At 51.2% G+C, this 21,708-nt stretch overlaps 1 protein-coding gene across 4 annotated transcripts in view; it reads right to left on the reverse strand.

Moving 5' to 3' along the window:
• The window catches only part of LOC140428224 (cullin-4A-like), a 195,504-nt gene that overhangs the window by 103,017 nt on the left and 70,779 nt on the right, over window positions 1-21,708 (reverse strand). For 3 of the 4 annotated variants that reach the window (XM_072514450.1, XM_072514449.1, XM_072514448.1), the window contains 5 exons: window positions 20,157-20,319; window positions 19,982-20,071; window positions 19,812-19,894; window positions 11,793-11,860; window positions 7,848-7,966 (listed from right to left, as the gene is read on the reverse strand). In XM_072514450.1, the coding sequence (XP_072370551.1) occupies window positions 7,848-7,966; window positions 11,793-11,860; window positions 19,812-19,894; window positions 19,982-20,071; window positions 20,157-20,319 (523 nt within the window). Of the gene's footprint in view, window positions 1-7,847; window positions 7,967-11,792; window positions 11,861-19,811; window positions 19,895-19,981; window positions 20,072-20,156; window positions 20,320-21,708 lie in introns of those variants that run through there. The other variant, XM_072514451.1, reaches the window with a different exon arrangement.

The raw sequence follows: 21,708 nt of genomic DNA on the forward strand, positions 1-21,708 counted from the left end.
GCAGGGATCCCCTGCGGTCGTTCCCCTGAGAAACAAGTATACCGCTTTGGATACTTGTGGGGGGGGGGGGGGGACTTACCAGGGGTAAGCCATGGGGTACGGGCCTCTGGCACGGAGTCTGTCCCTGTTGCTCAGAAGGGAAGGGGGGAGAGAAGCAGAGCATTAGTAATTGGGGACTCTATAGTCAGGGGCACAGATAGGAGATTTTGTGGGAGCGTGAGAGACTCACGTTTGGTATGTTGCCTCCCAGGTGCAAGGGTACGTGATGTCTCAGATCGTGTTTTCCGGGTCCTTAGGGGGGAGGGGGAGCAGCCCCAAGTCGTGGTCCACATTGGCACTAACGACATAGGTAGGAAAGGGGACAAGGATGTCAGGCAGGCTTTCAGGGAGCTAGGATGGAAGCTCAGAACTAGAACAAACAGAGTTGTTATCTCTGGGTTGTTGCCCGTGCCACGTGATAGTGAGATGAGGAATAGGGAGAGAGAGCATTTAAACACGTGGCTATAGGGATGGTGCAGGCGGGAGGGATTCAGATTTTTGGATAACTGGGGCTCTTTCTGGGGAAGGTGGGACCTCTACAGACAGGATGGTCTACATCTGAACCTGAGGGGCACAAATATCCTGGGGGGGAGATTTGTTAGTGCTCTTTGGGGGGGTTTAAACTAATGCAGCAGGGGCATGGGAACCTGGATTGTAGTTTTAGGGTAAGGGAGAATGAGAGTATAGAGGTCAGGAGCACAGATTTGACGTCGCAGGAGGGGGCCAGTGTTCAGGTAGGTGGTTTGAAGTGTGTCTACTTCAATGCCAGGAGTATACGAAACAAGGTAGGGGAACTGGCAGCATGGGTTGGTACCTGGGACTTCGATGTTGTGGCCATTTCGGAGACATGGATAGAGCAGGGACAGGAATGGATGTTGCAGGTTCCGGGGTTTAGGTGTTTTAGTAAGCTCAGAGAAGGAGGCAAAAGAGGGGGAGGTGTGGCGCTGCTAGTCAAGAGCAGTATTACGGTGGTGGAGAGGATGCTAGATGGGGACTCTTCTTCCGAGGTAGTATGGGCTGAAGTTAGAAACAGGAAAGGAGAGGTCACCCTGTTGGGAGTTTTTTATAGGCCTCCTAATAGTTCTAGGCATGTAGAGGAAAGGATGGCGAGGATGATCCTGGATAAGAGCGAAAGTAACAGGGTAGTTATTATGGGAGACTTTAACTTTCCAAATATTGACTGGAAAAGATACAGTTCCGAGTACATTAGATGGGTCGTTTTTTGTACAGTGTGTGCAGGAGGGTTTCCTGAAACAATATGTTGACAGGCCAACAAGAGGCGAGGCCACGTTGGATTTGGTTTTGGGTAATGAACCAGGCCAGGTGTTGGATTTAGAGGTAGGAGCGCACTTTGGGGACAGTGACCACAATTCGGTGACGTTTACGTTAATGATGGAAAGGGATAAGTATACACCGCAGGGCAAGAGTTATAGCTGGGGGAAGGGCAATTATGATGCCATTAGACGTGACTTGGGGGGGATAAGGTGGAGAAGTAGGCTGCAAGTGTTGGGCACACTGGATAAGTGGGGCTTGTTCAAGGATCAGCTACTGCGTGTTCTTGATAAGTATGTACCGGTCAGACAGGGAGGAAGGCGTCGAGCGAGGGAACCGTGGTTTACCAAGGAAGTGGAATCTCTTGTTAAGAGGAAGAAGGAGGCCTATGTGAAGATGAAGTGTGAAGTTTCGGTTGGGGCGATGGATAGTTACAAGGTAGCGAGGAAGGATCTAAAGAGAGAGCTAAGACGAGCAAGGAGGGGACATGATCCTTCCTGCCAAATACTTCTCAAGGAAAACCCAAAAGCTTTCTACAGGTATGTCAGGAATAAGCGAATGACTAGGGAAAGAGTAGGACCAGTCAAGGACAGGGATGGGAAATTGTGTGTGGAGTCTGAAGAGATAGGCGAGATACTAAATGAATATTTTTCGTCAGTATTCACTCAGGAAAAAGATAATGTTGTGGAGGAGAATGCTGAGCCCCAGGCTAATAGAATAGATGGCATTGAGGTACGTAGGGAAGAGGTGTTGGCAATTCTGGACAGGCTGAAAATAGATAAGTCCCCGGGACCTCATGGGATTTATCCTAGGATTCTCTGGGAGGCCAGGGAAGAGATTGCTGGACCTTTGGCTTTGATTTTTATGTCATCATTGGCTACAGGAATAGTGCCAGAGGACTGGAGGACAGCAAATGTGGTCCCTTTGTTCAAAAAGGGGAGCAGAGACAACCCCGGCAACTATAGACCGGTGAGCCTCACGTCTGTAGTGGGTAAAGTCTTGGAGGGGATTATAAGAGACAAGATTTATAATCATCTAGATAGGAATAATATGATCAGGGATAGTCAGCATGGCTTTGTGAAGGGTAGGTCATGCCTCACAAACCTTATTGAGTTCTTTGAGAAGGTGACTGAACAGGTAGACGAGGGTAGAGCAGTTGATGTGGCGTATATGGATTTCAGCAAAGCATTTGATAAGGTTCCCCACGGCAGGCGATTGCAAAAAAAACGGAGGCTGGGGATTGAGGGTGATTTAGAGATGTGGATCAGAAATTGGCTAGCTGAAAGAAGACAGAGGGTGGTGGTTGATGGGAAATGTTCAGAATGGAGTACAGTCACAAGTGGAGTACCACAAGGATCTGTTCTGGGGCCGTTGCTGTTTGTCATTTTTATCAATGACCTAGGGGAAGGCGCAGAAGGGTGGGTGAGTAAATTTGCAGACGATACTAAAGTCGGTGGTGTTGTCGATAGTGTGGAAGGATGTAGCAGGTTACAGAGGGATATAGATAAGCTGCAGAGCTGGGCTGAGAGGTGGCAAATGGAGTTTAATGTAGAGAAGTGTGAGGTGATTCACTTTGGAAGGAATAACAGGAATGCGGAATATTTGGCTAATGGTAAAGTTCTTGAAAGTGTGGATGAGCAGAGGGATCTAGGTGTCCATATACATAGATCCCTGAAAGTTGCCACCCAGGTTGATAGGGTTGTGAAGAAGGCCTATGGAGTGTTGGCCTTTATTGGTAGAGGGATTGAGTTCCGGAGTCGGGTGGTCATGTTGCAGCTGTACAGAACTCTGGTACGGCCGCATTTGGAGTATTGCGTACAGTTCTGGTCACCGCATTATAGGAAGGACGTGGATGCTTTGGAGCGGGTGCAGAGGAGATTTACCAGGATGTTGCCTGGTATGGAGGGAAAATCTTATGAGGAAAGGCTGATGGACTTGAGGTTGTTTTCGTTGGAGAGAAGAAGGTTAAGGAGACTTAATAGAGGCACACAAAATGATCAGGGGGTTGGATAGGGTGGACAGTGAGAGCCTTCTCCCGCGGATGGATATGGCTGGCACGAGGGGACATAACTTTAAACTGAGGGGTAATAGATATAGGACAGAGGTCAGAGGTAGGTTCTTTACGCAAAGAGTAGTGAGGCCGTGGAATGCCCTACCTGCTACAGTAGTGAACTCGCCAACATTGAGGGCATTTAAAAGTTTATTAGATAAACATATGGATGATAATGGCATAGTGTCGGTTAGATGGCTTTTGTTTCGGTGCAACATCGTGGGCCGAAGTGCCTGTACTGCGCTGTATTGTTCTATGTTCTATGTTCTATAACAAAATAGGCCCGGGCACCGCCCGTCCTCTCCGACGGGGAGGCCGACACCGCCCGTCCTCTCCGACGGGGAGGCCGACACCGCCCGTCCTCTCCGACGGGGAGGCCGACACCGCCCGTCCTCTCCGACGGGGAGGCCGACACCGCCCGTCCTCTCCGACGGGGAGGCCGACACCGCCCGTCCTCTCCGACGGGGAGGCCGACACCGCCCGTCCTCTCCGACGGGGAGGCCGACACCGCCCGTCCTCTCCGACGGGGAGGCCGACACCGCCCGTCCTCTCCGACGGGGAGGCCGACACCGCCCGTCCTCTCCGACGGGGAGGCCGACACCGCCCGTCCTCTCCGACGGGGAGGCCGACACCGCCCGTCCTCTCCGACGGGGAGGCCGACACCGCCCGTCCTCTCCGACGGGGAGGCCGACACCGCCCGTCCTCTCCGACGGGGAGGCCGACACCGCCCGTCCTCTCCGACGGGGAGGCCGACACCGCCCGTCCTCTCCGACGGGGAGGCCGACACCGCCCGTCCTCTCCGACGGGGAGGCCGACACCGCCCGTCCTCTCCGACGGGGAGGCCGACACCGCCCGTCCTCTCCGACGGGGAGGCCGACACCGCCCGTCCTCTCCGACGGGGAGGCCGACACCGCCCGTCCTCTCCGACGGGGAGGCCGACACCGCCCGTCCTCTCCGACGGGGAGGCCGACACCGCCCGTCCTCTCCGACGGGGAGGCCGACACCGCCCGTCCTCTCCGACGGGGAGGCCGACACCGCCCGTCCTCTCCGACGGGGAGGCCGACACCGCCCGTCCTCTCCGACGGGGAGGCCGACACCGCCCGTCCTCTCCGACGGGGAGGCCGACACCGCCCGTCCTCTCCGACGGGGAGGCCGACACCGCCCGTCCTCTCCGACGGGGAGGCCGACACCGCCCGTCCTCTCCGACGGGGAGGCCGACACCGCCCGTCCTCTCCGACGGGGAGGCCGACACCGCCCGTCCTCTCCGACGGGGAGGCCGACACCGCCCGTCCTCTCCGACGGGGAGGCCGACACCGCCCGTCCTCTCCGACGGGGAGGCCGACACCGCCCGTCCTCTCCGACGGGGAGGCCGACACCGCCCGTCCTCTCCGACGGGGAGGCCGACACCGCCCGTCCTCTCCGACGGGGAGGCCGACACCGCCCGTCCTCTCCGACGGGGAGGCCGACACCGCCCGTCCTCTCCGACGGGGAGGCCGACACCGCCCGTCCTCTCCGACGGGGAGGCCGACACCGCCCGTCCTCTCCGACGGGGAGGCCGACACCGCCCGTCCTCTCCGACGGGGAGGCCGACACCGCCCGTCCTCTCCGACGGGGAGGCCGACACCGCCCGTCCTCTCCGACGGGGAGGCCGACACCGCCCGTCCTCTCCGACGGGGAGGCCGACACCGCCCGTCCTCTCCGACGGGGAGGCCGACACCGCCCGTCCTCTCCGACGGGGAGGCCGACACCGCCCGTCCTCTCCGACGGGGAGGCCGACACCGCCCGTCCTCTCCGACGGGGAGGCCGACACCGCCCGTCCTCTCCGACGGGGAGGCCGACACCGCCCGTCCTCTCCGACGGGGAGGCCGACACCGCCCGTCCTCTCCGACGGGGAGGCCGACACCGCCCGTCCTCTCCGACGGGGAGGCCGACACCGCCCGTCCTCTCCGACGGGGAGGCCGACACCGCCCGTCCTCTACGACGGGGAGGCCGACACCGCCCGTCCTCTACGACGGGGAGGCCGACACCGCCCGTCCTCTACGACGGGGAGGCCGACACCGCCCGTCCTCTACGACGGGGAGGCCGACACCGCCCGTCCTCTACGACGGGGAGGCCGACACCGCCCGTCCTCCCCGACCGGCAGGTTCGGACACCGCCCGTCGACCCGCTGCGACGGGGAGGCCTGGACACCGCCCGCCGGTCCGACGGAGAGGCCTGGACACCGCCCGTCCACCCGCTCCGACGGAGAGATCAGGACACCGCCCGCTCATACGGAGAGATCAGGACACCGCCGTCCGCCCACTCCAACGGAGAGATCAGGACACCGCCCGTCCGCCCACTCCAACGGGGAGATCAGGACACCGCCCCCCCGACGGGGAGATCAGGACACCGCCTGTCCGCCAGCTCCAACGGGGAGATCAGGACACCGCCCCCCCGACGGGGAGATCAGGACACCGCCCCTCCGACGGGGAGATCAGGACACCGCCCGTCCGCCCGCTCCAACGGGGAGATCAGGACACCGCCCGCTCACACGGAGAGATCAGGACACCGCCGTCCGCCCGCTCCAACGGAGAGATCAGGACACCGCCCGTCCGCCCACTCCGACGGGCCGATCAGGACACCGCCCGTCCGCCCGCTCCGAGGGAGAGATCAGGATACCACCCGTACGCCCACACCGACGGGGAGATCAGGACACCGCCCGTCCACCCGCTCCAATGGGGAGGCCTGGACACCGCCCGCTCCGACGGGGAGATCAGGACACCGCCCGCTCACACGGAGAGATCAGGACACCGCCGTCCGCCCGCTCCAACGGAGAGATCAGGACACCTCCTGTCCGCCCACTCCGACGGGGACGTCAGGACACCGCCCCTCCGCCCGCTCCGACGGAGAGATCTGGACACCGCCCGTCCGCTCGCTCCGACGGGGCAGCCTGGACACCGCCCCTCCGCCCGCTCCGACAGGGATATCTGGACACCGCCCGTCCGACGGAGAGATCTGGACACCGCCCGTCCGCCCGCTCCGACGGAGAGATCAGGACACCGCCCGTCCGCCCGCTTCGACGTGGAGGCCTGGACACCGCCCCTCCGCCCGCTACGACGGGGAGGCCTGGACACCGCCCGCCCGCTCAGACGTGGAGGCCTGGACACCGCCCGTCCGCCCGCTCCGACGGGGAGATCAGGACACTGCCCGCCCGCCCGCTCCGCCGGAGAGATCAGGACACCGCCCGTCCGCCCGCTCCGACGGAGAGATCAGGACACAGTCCATCCGCCTGCTCCGACGGACAGATCAGGATACCACCCTTCCGACGGAGAGATCAGGACACCGCCCGCTCCGACGGGGAGGCCTGTACACCGCCCGCCCGCTCCGACGGGGAGGCCTGGACACCGCCCGTCCGCCCGCTCCGACGGAGAGATCAGGACACCGCCCGTCCGCCCGCTTCGACGTGGAGGCCTGGACACCGCCCCTCCGCCCGCTACGACGGGGAGGCCTGGACACCGCCCGCCCGCTCAGACGTGGAGGCCTGGACACCGCCCGTCCGCCCGCTCCGACGGGGAGATCAGGACACCGCCCGCCCGCCCGCTCCGACAGGGAGATCAGGACACCGCCAGTCCGCCCGCTCCGACAGAGAGATCAGGACACCGCCCGTCCGCCCGCTCCGACGGAGAGATCAGGACACCGGCAGTCCGCCCGCTCCGACGGAGAGATCAGGACACCGCCCGTCCGCCCGCTCCAACGGAGAGATCAGGACACAGTCCATCCGCCTGCTCCGACGGGGAGATCAGGACACCGCCAGTCCGCCCGCTCCGACGGGGAGATCAGGATACCACCCTTCCGCCCGCTCCGACAGAGAGATCAGGACACCACCCGTCCGACGGAGAGATCAGGACACCGCCCGCTCCGACGGGGAGGCCTGGACACCGCCCGCCCGCTCCGACGGGGAGGCCTGGACACCGCCCGTCCGCCCGCTCCGACGGGGAGGCCTGGACACCGGCCGTCCGCCCGCTCCGACGGGGAGGCCTGGACACCGATCGCCATCCTCTGCACTGCAGGGATTCTCTAAGTCTATAATGCAAACTTGATGTCCTCTTTCTCATTTAGGTGAAGAAAACAAACCTTTGAGTTCTACTGCAACAAACGATAGAAGTCAATTTGCGATCGGCGATGGCATATTCTCTCTCAATTGGAGAGGAAGATACATAATACTATATCTGATTCGGAAATCCTTTTCCAATCTTTCACTTCTGCGTTTAAACCTGATCTCGATTTTGCAAGGCTGTAGCTTTGAAGGGAGAACCACAATATCAAGTCCTCTAACATTTCACTGGATAGAAGTCCTGGTCACATGGGCTGAAGACCCTCTACACAGATGACATGTACTTGGGACCCGCATTTCACAATTTAGCATAGAACTAGCAAAACCTTTACACATACTAATATAGTCAGTGTCCTCAAAAGGATCAATTTGCATGAGGTTTTGAAGATATACCTTGATATATTCATTCCAATGCTGCAAAAGAACCTGCAGACCACCTTTAACTCTGCTAAACAGTTGGTAAAGAAGCGTGAGGTCCGTTATTCTGTTTTCATCAAGAAGATGATTGAGGCCTGGAACAATAAGCATAGATGAAACAATGTAAAACTGTCGCTCCCATCTATTACCTCAACAACATCAAGGGAGCACGGTCAACGTCACAAAATGTTCCAGGGAAGCATAGGCACCACGTCAGACAGATTAGGAGAGGGGAGTTTTAAGGAAGCTCTTACAAAATGTCGAGTCAGAATATATGCAGGGAATTACAAAGAGTGGAGCTAAGGCAGCTGAAGATACAGCTGTCAATGGTGGGCAAAATTACTAAATAGTCAATTTGACGGAGTCTGTAGATTGTAGGGGAGAATGATTCCTGAGATAGGGAGGTGAGTCTATGGAGAAACTGAAACAAAAGGATGGCAAATGTAAGGTGATAATAAGGTCAGGAGTCAATAATTAGACAGTGATGAATGTGTGGGATTGGATACGAGTAAGGGTTTTGGCGCAGTTGCCGTTAATGAGAGATGGGAGGGTCGAGTGTTTCAGCAGCAGACAAATGAAGGTAAAGGCAAACCTGGAAATATTAAAGAGATGAACAAACATGGTCTTTACAGTGTGTAGGATATGGGGTTGAAAAATAAACTCAGCTTTAAAGGGAAAGGTGAGATGGTGAACACTTTGGTTTAATCTGGGAGAATGGTTAAAGTTGGCATTCAGAGAACAGCACAGGGACATGAAAGCAAAACAAAAATGGAAACAATCACATTTTACACAGTGGTGCTCCATGGATACGTGACGCTAAGCAGCTGTTATACAAGAATGCACCTAATGATCAAGCCCATCGTTACCAAGAAGAAACGTAACGGGACTCCTGAAGAATTACAAATCTCCACAATAATAAACCACAGCAAAGGAATCCAAGGCACTGCACACGTAGGGTGCCTTATGGTGCCGCAGTCAGACGGTCAGGGTCAGGCAACCAGGTCGAATGGCACAGCACTGACGCTATGGTGCCGCAGTCAGACGGTCAGGGTCAGGCAACCAGGTCGAATGGCACAGCACTGACGCTAAAATACAAGAGAAGGGATGTACTTCTGAGACTGCACAAGACTCTGGTCAGAACCCATTTGGAGTATTGTGAGCAGGATTGGGCCCTGTATCTAAGGAAGGATGTGCTGGCCTTGGAAAGGGTCCAGAGGAGGTTCACAAGAATGATCCCTGGAATGAAGAGCTTGTCGTATGAGGAACTGTTGAGGACTCTGGGTCTGTACTCGGAGTTTAGAAGGATGAGGGGGGTCTTATTGAAACTTACAGGATACTGAGGGGCTTGGATCGAATGGACGTGGAATGTTTCCACGAGTAGGAAAAACTAGAACTCACGGGCACAGCTTCAGAGTGAAGGTAAAATCCCTTAAAATTGAGATGAGGAGGATTTTCTTCAGCCAGCGAGTGGTGAATCTGTTGAATTCTTTGCCGCAGAAGGTTGTGGAGGACAAATCACTGAGTATCTTTAAGTCAGAGATTCATATCTTCGCAATTAAGAGGGGGTTAAAGGCAGAAGGCAGGAAAATAAGGGTGAGAAACAGATCAGCCCTGATTGAATGGTGAAGCAGATTCGATGGGCCGTTTGGCCAGATTCTGCTTCAATATCCTATGGTCTTATGTCAGAGTTGGGCAGTCAAATCAAATGGTACAGCTACTGTCAGGGTCAGGCAGTAAGCTGAGATGATGCAGCAGTCAGACTGTCAGACTGTCAGAGTCAGATCAAATAGTGCAGCAGTCAGACTGTCAGGGTGAGGCTCTCAGATCAAATGGTGCAGCAGTCAGACTGTCAGAGTCAGATCAAATGGTGCAGCAGTCAGACTGTCAGGGTGAGGCTCTCAGATCAAATGGTGCAGCAGTCAGACTGTCAGAGTCAGATCAAATAGTGCAGCAGTCAGACTGTCAGGGTGAGGCACTCAGATCAAATGGTGCAGCAGTCAGACTGTCAGAGTCAGAACAAATGGTGCAGCAGTCAGACTGTCAGGGTCAGGCACTCAGATCAAATGGTGCAGCATCAGACTGTCAGAGTCAGGTCAAATAGTGCAGCAGTCAGACTGTCAGGGTCAGGCACTCAGATCAAATGGTGCAGCAGTCAGACTGTCAGAGTGAGGCACTCAGATCAAATGGTGCAGCAGTCATATTATCAGGGTGAGGCAGTAAGATCAAATAGTGCAGCAGTCAGACTGTCAGGGTCAGGCACTCAGATCAAATGGTGCAGCAGTCAGACTGTCAGAGTCAGAACAAATGGTGCAGCAGTCAGACTGTCAGGGTGAGGCACTCAGATCAAATGGTGCAGCAGTCAGACTGTCAGAGTCAGAACAAATGGTGCAGCAGTCATATTATCAGGGTGAGGCAGTAAGATCAAATAGTGCAGCAGTCAGACTGTCAGAGTCAGAACAAATGGTGCAGCAGTCATATTATCAGGGTGAGGCAGTAAGATCAAATAGTGCAGCAGTCAGACTGTCAGGGTGTGGCACTCAGATCAAATGGTGCAGCATCAGACTGTCAGAGTCAGGTCAAATAGTGCAGCAGTCAGACTGTCAGGGTGAGGCACTCAGATCAAATGGTGCAGCAGTCAGACTGTCAGAGTCAGATCAAATGGTGCAGCAGTCAGACTGTCAGGGTGAGGCACTCAGATCAAATGGTGCAGCAGTCAGACTGTCAGAGTCAAATCAAATGGTGCAGCAGTCAGACGGTCAGGTTGAGGCACTCAGATCAAATGGTGCAGCAGTCAGACTGTCAGGGTGAGGCACTCAGATCAAATGGTGCAGCAGTCAGACTGTCAGAGTCAGATCAAATGGTGCAGCAGGCAGACTGTCAGGTTGAGGCACTCAGATCAAATGGTGCAGCAGTCAGACTGTCAGAGTCAGAACAAATGGTGCAGCAGTCATATTATCAGGGTGAGGCAGTAAGATCAAATAGTGCAGCAGTCAGACTGTCAGGGTCAGGCACTCAGATCAAATGGTGCAGCATCAGACTGTCAGAGTCAGATCAAATAGTGCAGCAGTCAGACTGTCAGGGTGAGGCACTCAGATCAAATGGTGCAGCATCAGACTGTCAGAGTCAGATCAAATAGTGCAGCAGTCAGACTGTCAGGGTGAGGCACTCAGATCAAATGGTGCAGCAGTCAGACTGTCAGAGTCAGATCAAATGGTGCAGCAGTCAGACTGTCAGGGTGAGGCACTCAGATCAAATGGTGCAGCAGTCAGACTGTCAGAGTCAAATCAAATGGTGCAGCAGTCAGACGGTCAGGTTGAGGCACTCAGATCAAATGGTGCAGCAGTCAGACTGTCAGAGTCAGATCAAATGGTGCAGCAGTCAGACTGTCAGAGTCAGATCAAATGGTGCAGCAGGCAGACTGTCAGGTTGAGGCACTCAGATCAAATGGTGCAGCTACTGTTAGGGTGAGGCACTCTGATCAAATAGTGCTACAGCCACTCTGCCAGGGTCAGGCAGTCGGATCAAATGGTGCAGCTGTCATACTGCCAGAGCGAGGCAGTCGGATCAAATGATGCAGAAGTCTGACTGTTAGGGTCAGGTCAAATGGTGCAGCTCCCGTCAGGGTCAGTTCGTTGGATCAAATGGTGCAGCAGTCAAGACTGTCAGAGTGATGTCAAATGGTGCAGCTACTGTTAGGGTCAGGCACTCGTATCAAATGGTGCAGCCACTGCCAGGGTCAGGCAGCCAGATCAAATGTTGCAGCAGTCAGACTGTCAGTGTCGAGCAGTTAGATCAAATAGTGCAGCTGCCATACTGTCAAGGTCAGGCACTCGGATCAAACCATAGCACGCGGCCAACACCTGTTTAACTTGAGTCTCGTCATTCTCCGTTAAATAGAAAGGGAATTTGTTTTGAATTTACCTTTCTGAAGAATCGCTGTCAGATGTTCACCAAGAAGTTGCTTCTCAACATTGGCAATCAACCATTTTCTGTAAATCACAAATGTATCCAACTGTTCATTTTGAAAATGTACAATAGCCACCCTACCAATAAAAGACACTAAATGTCATACAGGAAATGAGAAAGTAGTGAAACGTTCCAGACAAGCATCATACAACACAACGCACACCAATAAACTGGTCTCACTGAAAGTACTGCATACAGGTAGAACCATTAACCAAGCACTGAGAGCCAAGTGCCAATCCAGTCAAACTGTACAAGAGGAATGAACAAAATTGGTCCAACATCAAAAAAGGAGCAAAGGGAGCATGCCGAATGGGAATCGTATTTTGCAAAGAGCCTTGCTTAACAGGTATCAGGATCAGAAAAGCCAGCTTGATCTTCACTGGTCACCAGATAAGAGCAGGAGTTCGAGATTACTCGGACCGAGATCTCGGATTGCATTGACCCACAACAGCCTTTTGGCAAAGAAAGATGATTCACAGCCAGGGATCAGAGAGACAGTGGGCAGGATTCTTCAACCCCCTGCTGGGTTGGAGAATCCCGGGGGGGGGGGTGCGCGCGGCGCGAATCCTGCCCCGTCGCCGTCTGCCGTATTCTCCGGCGGCAGGGGCGGGACTCACGGCATGCCGGTCGGGGGCCTTTGGCGGTGGCCCCCCCGGCAATTCTCCGGGCCCCGATGGGCCGAGCGGCCGGCCGCTTTTGGCCAGTCCGACCTGCGTGAATCACTCAGCTCATGTACCGGCGGGACCTGGCAGATAGGTCAGCGGGGGCAGTCCTCAGTGGGGGTCACAGGGGGATCCGACCTGGGGGGGGGGGGGGGGGACACATGGTGGCCTGGGCCGTGATCGGGGCCTGTTCCATGGGGGCACTTCTTCCTTCCGCGTCAGCCCCTGTAGGGCTTCGCCATGGCCGGCGCGGAGAAGGTAAATCCCTGCGCATTCGCCAAAATATGCTGGACTGTCTGCGCATGCGCGGATCCACGCCGGTGGTTCCACGCATGCGCGATATCACGCCGGCCCTTTGTCGCATGCGCAAACTCACGCCGCCTCTTCGCCGCCAGCTGGAGCGGCGCCAACCACTTCGCCGTCCACCTAGCCCCCGAAAGTGTGGAGAATTCTGCACTTTCGGGGGCTGTTGACGCCAGAGTGGTTGGCGCCAGTTCTCGTGCCGGCGTGGGGACTTCAGGGAATCCCAGCCAGTATCTTTTGATGTTGGAACAAGAGGGTGTATGAGCATGGCCCAAATGCAACGTCAATGGTCTAATGTCAGCACATGGAGCCTAGTTCACTTTTTTCACATATTTATTTGCTCACGGGTGTGAATGTCCCCTGCTCGGCCAGCTGTTATTGCCCAGAAGGTTCTGGAACCACTGCAGTCCATGTGGTGTGCCCACAGTGCTGTTAGGGAGGGAGTTCCAGGACTTCTGACCCCCAAATGCAAATTGATGGGCCAGAAACAGCAAGCCCAGTAATCTTTGTCTTGTGGCCCAAATGTGGAAACAATGACCCACTTGAACACATCCCCTCCAATAAGAGAAACAACAGACATAATGACCAGCACTAATGATTACACAGCACGCTGTTATTCTCATTCCCAGCTGTTATTTACAGACTTGTCAAGATATAATAATTTAATTATGTTCCCAAGATGACATCAGCATTTCTTTCATTGACAAATCAGCATTGCTTTAACCGCAAATATATAAGAATTAAGATGGGTTGGCGACAGTCGATCAAGCCTCCTCCCTCTGCAATATGATCTGGCTGATCTTGGGTTTCGACTCCATTTTCCCACCTGCTCCCCATATCTAGCCATTAAATCCCAGGAGAAGAACCTGTCTATCCCAGTCTGAAATGTATTCAACAGCAGAGCATCGCCAACCTTCTGGAGCACAGAATGTCAAAAATCCACCCCACTTTGAGTGGAGTAATTTTTCAACTCAGCCCTCAGCCCCTTATCCTGGGACCTGGCCCCATGTTTTAGAATGCGGACCAGCAGAAACGATTTCTCAATGTTACCCGATTAAGTCTCTTGAGAATTTTGACAGTTTCCTCTCATTCTAAACTTCAGAGAGAAAAGCTCAATTTAGTCAGCCTGTCATAGGACAGCCTTAGCAAATAACACCAAATAAAGTTTGGACATTTGTAATAGTTTATGATTCCAAACTACAGATAGAACATAGAACATAACAGCGCAGTACAGGCCCTTCGGCCCTCGATGTTGCGCCGACCTGTGAAACCACTCTAAAGCCCAACTACACTATTCCCTTATTGTCCATATGTCTATCTTCAATGAACATTTGAATGCCCTTAGTGTTGGTGAGTCCACGACTGTTGCAGGCAGGGCATTCCAAGCCCTTACTACTCTCTGAGTAAAGAACCTACCTCTGACATCTGTCTTATATCTATCTCCCCTCAATTTAAAGCTATGTCCCCTCGTGCTAGACATCACCATCCGAGGAAAAAGGCTCTCACTGTCCACTCCATCCAATCCTCTGATCATCTTGTATGCCTCAATTAAGTCACCTCTTAACCTTCTTCTCTCTAACGAAAACAGCCTCAAGTCCCTCAGCCTTTCCTCATAAGATCTCCCCTCCATACCAGGCAACATTCTGGTAAATCTCCTCTGCACCCTTTCCAATACTTCCACATCTTTCCTACAATGCGGCGACCAGAATTGCACGCAATACTCCAAATGCGGGAGCACCAGAGTTTTGTACAGCTGCAACATGACCTCATAGCTCCGAAACTCAATCCCTCTACCAATAAAAGCTAACACACCGTACGCCTTCTTAACAACCCTCTCAACCTGGGTGGCAACTTTCAGGGATCTATGTACATGGACACCGAGATCTCTCTGCTCATCCACAGTGCCAAGAATCTTACCATTAGCTCAGTACTCAGTCTTCCTGTTATTCCTTACAAAATGAATCACCTCACACTTTTCTGCATTAAACTCCATTTGCCACCTCTCAGCCCAACGCTGCAGCTTATCTATGTCCCTCTGCAACTTGTAACATCTTTCCGCACTGTCCACAACTCCACCGACTTCAGTGTCATCTGCAAATTTACTCACCCATCCTTCTACGCCATCCTCCAGGTAATATAAAAATGACAAACAGCAGTGGCCCCAAAACAGATCCTTGTGGTACACCACTAGTAACTGGACTCCAGTCTGAACATTTCCCATCAACCACCACCCTTTGTCTTCTTCCAGCTAGCCAATTTCTGATCCAAACTGCTAAATCACCCTGAATCCCATGCCTCCGTATTTTCTGCAGTAGCCTACCGTGGGGAACCTTATCAAACGCTTTACTGAAATCCATATCAACTGCTTTACCCACATCCACCTGTTTGGTCACCTTCTCAAAGAACTCAATAAGGTTTGTGAGGCATGACCTACCCTTCACAAAACATTGTTGACTATCACTAATCAAATTATTCCTTTCCAGATGGTTATACATCCTATCTCTTATAAACCTTTCCAAGATTTTGCCCACAACAGAAGTAAGGCTTTAATATGCAGGTGGACTGGGTAAATAATACTGCCAGTGGACCCAAGGAAAGGGAATTCATTGAATGTTTACAGGAGGGCTTTTTGGAACAGCTTGTGATGGAGTCCACGAGGGAACAGGCCATTCTGGTGTTATGTAATGAGCCAGACTTGATTAAAGATCTTAAAGTAAGGGAGCACTTAGGAGGCAGTGATCATAATATGGTCGAATTCAATCTCCAATTTGAAAGAAAGAAGGTAGAATCAGATGTAAAGGTGTTACAGTTAAATAAAGGTAACTACAGGGGCATGAGGGAGGAACTGACGAAAATCGACTGGGAGCAGACTCTAGTGGGAAAGACAGTAGAACAGCAATGGCAGGAGTTTCTGGGAGTAATTGAGGACACAGTACAGAGGTTCATCCCAAAGAAAAGAAAGGTTATCAGAGGGGGGATTAGGCAGTCATGGCTGACAAAGGAAGTTAGGGAATGCATCAAAGCAAAAGAGAAAGCCTATAATGTGGCAAAGAGTAGTGGGAAGTCAGAAGATTGGGAAGGCTACAAAAACAAACAGAGGACAACAAAGAGAGAGATAAGGAAAGAGAGGATTAAATTTGAAGGTAGGCTAGCCAGTAACATTAGGAATGATAGTAAAAGTTTCTTTAAATACATTAAAAACAAACGGGAGGCAAAAGTAGACATTGGGCCGCTCCAAAATGACGCTGGTAATTTTGTGATGGGAGACATGGAAATAGCCGAGGAACTGAATAAGTACTTTGCGTCAGTCTTCACAGTAGAAGACATGAGTAATATCCCAACAATTCCGGAGAGTCAGGGGACAGAGTTGAATATGGTAGCCATCACAAAGGAGAAAGTGCTAGAGAAACTAAGAGGTCTAAAAATTGATACATCTCCGGGCCCAGATGGGCTACATCCTAGAGTTCTAAAGGAGATAGCTGAAGAAATAGTGGAGGCATTGGTGATGATGTTTCAACAGTCACTGGAGTCAGGGAAAGTACCAGAGGATTGGAAAATCGCTGTTGTAACCCCACTGTTCAAGAAGGGAACAAGGAAAAAGATGGAAAATTATAGGCCAATTAGCCTGACCTCGGTTGTTGGCAAGATTCTAGAATACATTGTTAAGGATGAGATTTCTAAATTCTTGGAAGTGCAGGGTCGGATTAGGACAAGTCAGCATGGATTTAGTAAGGGGAGGTCGTGCCTGACAAACCTGTTAGAGTTCTTTGAAGAGATAACAAATAGGTTAGACCAAGGAGAGCCAATGGATGTTATCTATCTTGACTTCCAAAAGGCCTTTGATAAGGTGCCTCACGGGAGACTGCTGAGTAAAGTAAGGGCCCATGGTATTCGAGGCAAGGTACTAACATGGATTGACGATTGGCTGTCAGGCAGAAGGCAGAGAGTTGGGATAAAAGGATAAAAGGTTCTTTTTCGGAATGGCAACCGGTGACGAGTGGTGTCCCGCAGGGTTCAGTGCTGGGACCACAGCTGTTCTCCTTATATATTAACGATCTAGATAACAGGACTGAGGGCATTCTGGCTAAGTTTGCCGATGATACGAAGATAGGTGGAGGGGCAGGTAGCATGGAGGAGGTGAGGAGGCTTCAGAAAGATTTAGACAGTTTAGGAGAGTGATCCAAGAAATGGCTGATGAAATTCAACGTGGGCAAGTGCGAGGTCTTGCACTTTGGAAAAAAGAATAGAGGCGTGGACTATTTTCTAAACGGTGACAAAATTCATAATGCTGAAGTGCAAAGGGACTTGGGAGTCCTAGTCCAGGATTCTCTAAAGGTAAACTTGCAGGTTGAGTCCGTAATTAAGAAAGCAAATGCAATGTTGTCATTCATCTCAAGAGGCTTGGAATATAAAAGCAGGGATGTACTTCTGAAGCTTTATAAAGCATTAGTTAGGCCCCATTTAGAATACTGTGAGCAATTTTGGGCCCCACACCTCAGGAAGGACATACTGGCACTGGAGCGGGTCCAGCGGAGATTCACACGGATGATCCCAGGAATGGTAGGCCTAACATACGATGAACGTCTGAGGATCCTGGGATTATATTCATTGGAGTTTAGGAGGTTGAGGGGAGATCTAATAGAAACTTACAAGATAATGAATGGCTTAGATAGGGTGGATGTAGGGAAGTTGTTTCCATTAGCAGGGGAGACTAGGACCCGGGGGCACAGCCTTAGAATAAAAGGGAGTCACTTTAGAACAGAGATGAGGAGAAATTTCTTCAGCCAGAGAGTGGTGGGTATGTGGAATTCATTGCCACAGAGGGCGGTGGAGGCCGGGACGTTGTGTCTTTAAGACAGAAGTTGATAAATTCTTGATTTCTCGAGGAATTAAGGGCTATGGAGAGAGAGCGGGTAAATGGAGTTGAAATCAGCCATGATTGAATGGTGGAGTGGACTCGATGGGCCGAATGGCCTTACTTCCACTCTTATGGCTCACTGGTTTATAGTTACCGGGGTTGTCTCTACTCCCCTTCTTGAACAAGGGGACAACATTTGCTATCCTCCAGTCTTCTGGCACTATTCCTGGAGACAAAGATGACTTAAAGATCAAAGCCAAAGGCTCAGCAATCTCCTCCCTAGCTTCCCAGAGAATCCTAGGCTAAATCCCATCCGGCCCAGGGGACGTATCTATTTTCACACTTTCCAGAATTGCTAACACCTCCTCCTTATGAACCTCAAGCCCTTCTAGTCTAGTAGCCTGAATCTCAGTATTGTCCTCGACAACATTGTCTTTTTCCTGTGTGAATACTGATGAAAAATATTCATCCTATCTCCTCGGACTCCAAGCACATCTTCCCACTCCTGTCCTTCACTGGCCCTACTCTTACCCTCGTCATTCGTTTATTCCTGACATATCTGTAGAAAGCTTGAGGGTTATCCTTGATCCTACCTGCCAAAGAAATATCAACACTGACTGTAGTTCAGCAGCATGCCCATCAGCAGCAATGTTCTCTCTGTAGACAAAGGATGAGATTCTCCTTTTGGGAGATTGTCTCCTGCTGGAGGTGAATTGCACCTGATTTGTGCTCCCTCAGAAAGCAATTCACCATTCTTCATCATGCAAATTTAAGCATGGTGAGGACTGCAAGGGATTCCAGAGGGAATCCTGCTATCAGGTGTCCATTTTGAAGGGGCGGCCTGATAGAGGGGTCCCGTGGCTGACCAATCCGCACTCGTGTACAACACTGTGGATAAACATATGGACGATAAGGGAATAGCGTAGATGGGCTTTAGACTGGTTTTACAGGTCAGCGCAACATGGAGGGCCGAGGGGCCTGTACTGCGCTGTAACGTTCTATGTAATGATTCTTTCTGGCGGCTGTGTACTTATAAACCTAACACCATGGAGAAGGTTGCCAAATTTAAAAAGAGCCAGGATCAGACAGGTAGTATTTATATTTATCTTACTTACGCTCTCCATTTCGAGCCACACTTTACTTTGACAATTCTACAGAACTTGAACCTGAGCTCTTAGTAGTCTGGCTTAGGAACCTGTAGAAGTATAATTTCCATTTAAAAACCACACATTTTGGCAGTGGCACGGTGGCACAGTGGTTAGCACCGCTGCCTCACGGTGGCGAGGACCCAGGTTCGATTCCGGCCTCGGGTGACTGTCCGTGTGGAGTTTGCACATTCTCCCAGTGTTTGCGTGGGTCTCACCCCCACAACCCAAAGATGTGCAGGGTAGGTGGATTGGCCACGTTAAATTGTCCCTTAATTGGAAAAAATAATTGGGCACTCTACAAAAACACACATTTTACCCCCACCAAGCACTAGTAAGCTTCTGCAAGCCTTTTCTGGTTAGTATGTGTTTTGTTGCTGGCTTGAAGAGCTACCTGCTGCGGAGTCAGAAATCTCTATTCAGACACAAAATATACCTCTGGTAATAGCAGCAATATGATGTCCAACTCCTCCCTCATAAGTGGATGAGAGTGCAGCACAATTTATGAATTGGCCTTCCATAAACAATTAGTACCTCAAGCTTGCTGTTCAAATTGCACCAAGCCCTGGGTGCCTTTCTGTTTCTCACTTCTGTCATGTTAAAAACACCTCATGACCAAAGTGTCCTCAGTCTGCTTCCACTTCTCATTTCAGCTGTCTGTGCACACCCAGTTTACAATGTGCTCTTACATCAAGCGGAACCAACTCACACCAGGGAAAGCCACATTCTATTAAAGTGTAACCTTGCTTAAATTTGGCCGCATATTTTTAACATTCATGAAAGGCTCTGTCAGTACCTACGGTTTTGTTCTAAAACTCAGTACATTGCGTTAGGAAAAAAAAGAGCGAAGCAGAAAGAGGCAGGCACAGCCCTGTTTTTGCACAAGGAATGGTCATCAACCTTCCCTAGACACATTCAGTCCCAAGTTAATCTACTTTCTTTTGCTCACTGTTGCTTAACTACATTCCACATGGGACATCGCAGAAAAATAAGGGCCACCACTCACTGTGTGCTTTGATCCAAGTAAGTAATTACTCGGTCTGCTTCTTCTTCCAGACGTTTGTTTACATGGTGAAGATACTCCGACACCTAGATTTAGAACATTAACATTGAAAGAGAACTGGTTCCAAGTAGAGCGCTAGTTAAGAATCTTTGTTCAGAGTGTCTGGTACTTGCCTCCCTCTCTTGCATTAATCTTTGTCCTTCTGCTGCATATAAACAATTGGTCTCCTCCAAAAACCGGTGTTCAAATGATTCCTGGTAGACCTGTTCGGATGCAAAGTGTAACAAGTGGAGGCATCCCCGCTTCATAGAAAGAAAATATCCATTTGTGAGTTAAAATCTCCCTTACCTGCAGGTCAGACAGCATACTCAGTAAACTTCGGATCAAACTTCTGTCCACAGCCTCCCCATTTCGCTCTTCTTCAATCAACAAAAGTATCCCATCAATTGTCTTGCCTTGTACAATTCGGTCGTTGATGATGTGGGTTCGGAAAAGCTCTAAACCTACATCCCTGGAAGTATTGAAGCACATGATTTGTTATTCACGGCAAACAATTTAATACTCTAATACTGAAGAGACACACAGTCTGTACATGGAAGTCTGTACATGGAAGTGACAGCAATGATGAAACCAAGACATCACCGAGCACCAAAATTGTGATGTGAGGCAATTATAATCTGAAACATTGCAAACAATAAACACATTCATCAGTTTAGTTATCTAAGCATTCATTTTAAGACATTGATTAGCTATATTTTCAACATTGTGTAATTTATGCCCGTTTGGATTCAGGACATCAAAAAGCTGCAAGAGGGAACGCAAGTGAGGTGGGCTGGTTGATAAAGGAAATGAGAGAAAGAAAAGGGGGAAACAGAGAAAATCAGGCAGGCTAGAGAAATAAGTTGGGAGAATGACGGAGAAGGAGAGAGAAAGAAAAAATGGCAGAGAGAGAAAAATCAGGAAAGAAGTAAACAGCAGAAATTGGGGACTGCTGCAATGAGAATGGGGAAGGCGAACTAAACAGGGAGGGAGAGCGGGAATATCCTACATTTTGGAGATTGAAGTCCTGTGCTTCTCAGTTGAAGGGTATGCTCTTAAACCTCAGCTTTTTCCGTGCTGTGAAATGGTTCCTGACTTTCACAACCAGTTCAGATGCTGGCTTCTTGTGCATTTTAAACATCTCCTATTTTTAATCTAACAATAAATATGTGAAAGAGCACTGGCGAAGTATATTTTTGAAAGAGAAACTGAGAGAAGGGATCAAATAAGACGGGGGGGGGGGGTGGAAATCATTGTCTCAACAGAATAATAAGACAGATAGACATTCATACTTGCAAGCTTGCACACAGAAATATCTCATAGATAATGAACTAATGGTTAAATCATTTGTTTCAGTGACGTTGGTTGAAGGATGAACATGGAGATGAAATATTCAGAGAGGAATAGAGGAAGCCTGATTAGAGGCAAAAGTTTAAAATTGCATTCCTCTGTTTGAAGCCTAACTGATGTGTGTGTCATCTCAGCCCAGCTGAGCTCTACATAAGAGGCATAAGTCCACTCTCAGTGAGCATTGCGCACGTGAGGCGGGAGACAGCCTGAGTGAGGGAACTATAGTGGGATTGAAACTTGGTAATTTGGAGCAGTGTGATAATTTGGTACAGAGTGAGAGGAGGTGTTTTTTTCCCTTTTTGATTGGTTTTCTTTTTTCTTGCTTTGGAACTGTTAATCTGCAAGGAGATATTCAGAGAGCATCCTGGGAAGGTAAATGGTATAAAGACCTACCTAGAATCATAGAACTTACAGTGCAGAAGGAGGCCATTCGGAGCCCTGAGAAAGAGCACCCTAGTTAAGCCCACACCACCACCGTAACATAGTAACCTTGCCTAACCATTTTTTTGGG

Source organism: Scyliorhinus torazame, chromosome 8 (assembly GCF_047496885.1).
Source record: "Scyliorhinus torazame isolate Kashiwa2021f chromosome 8, sScyTor2.1, whole genome shotgun sequence".
In the NCBI taxonomy this organism is placed as follows: domain Eukaryota; kingdom Metazoa; phylum Chordata; class Chondrichthyes; order Carcharhiniformes; family Scyliorhinidae; genus Scyliorhinus; species Scyliorhinus torazame.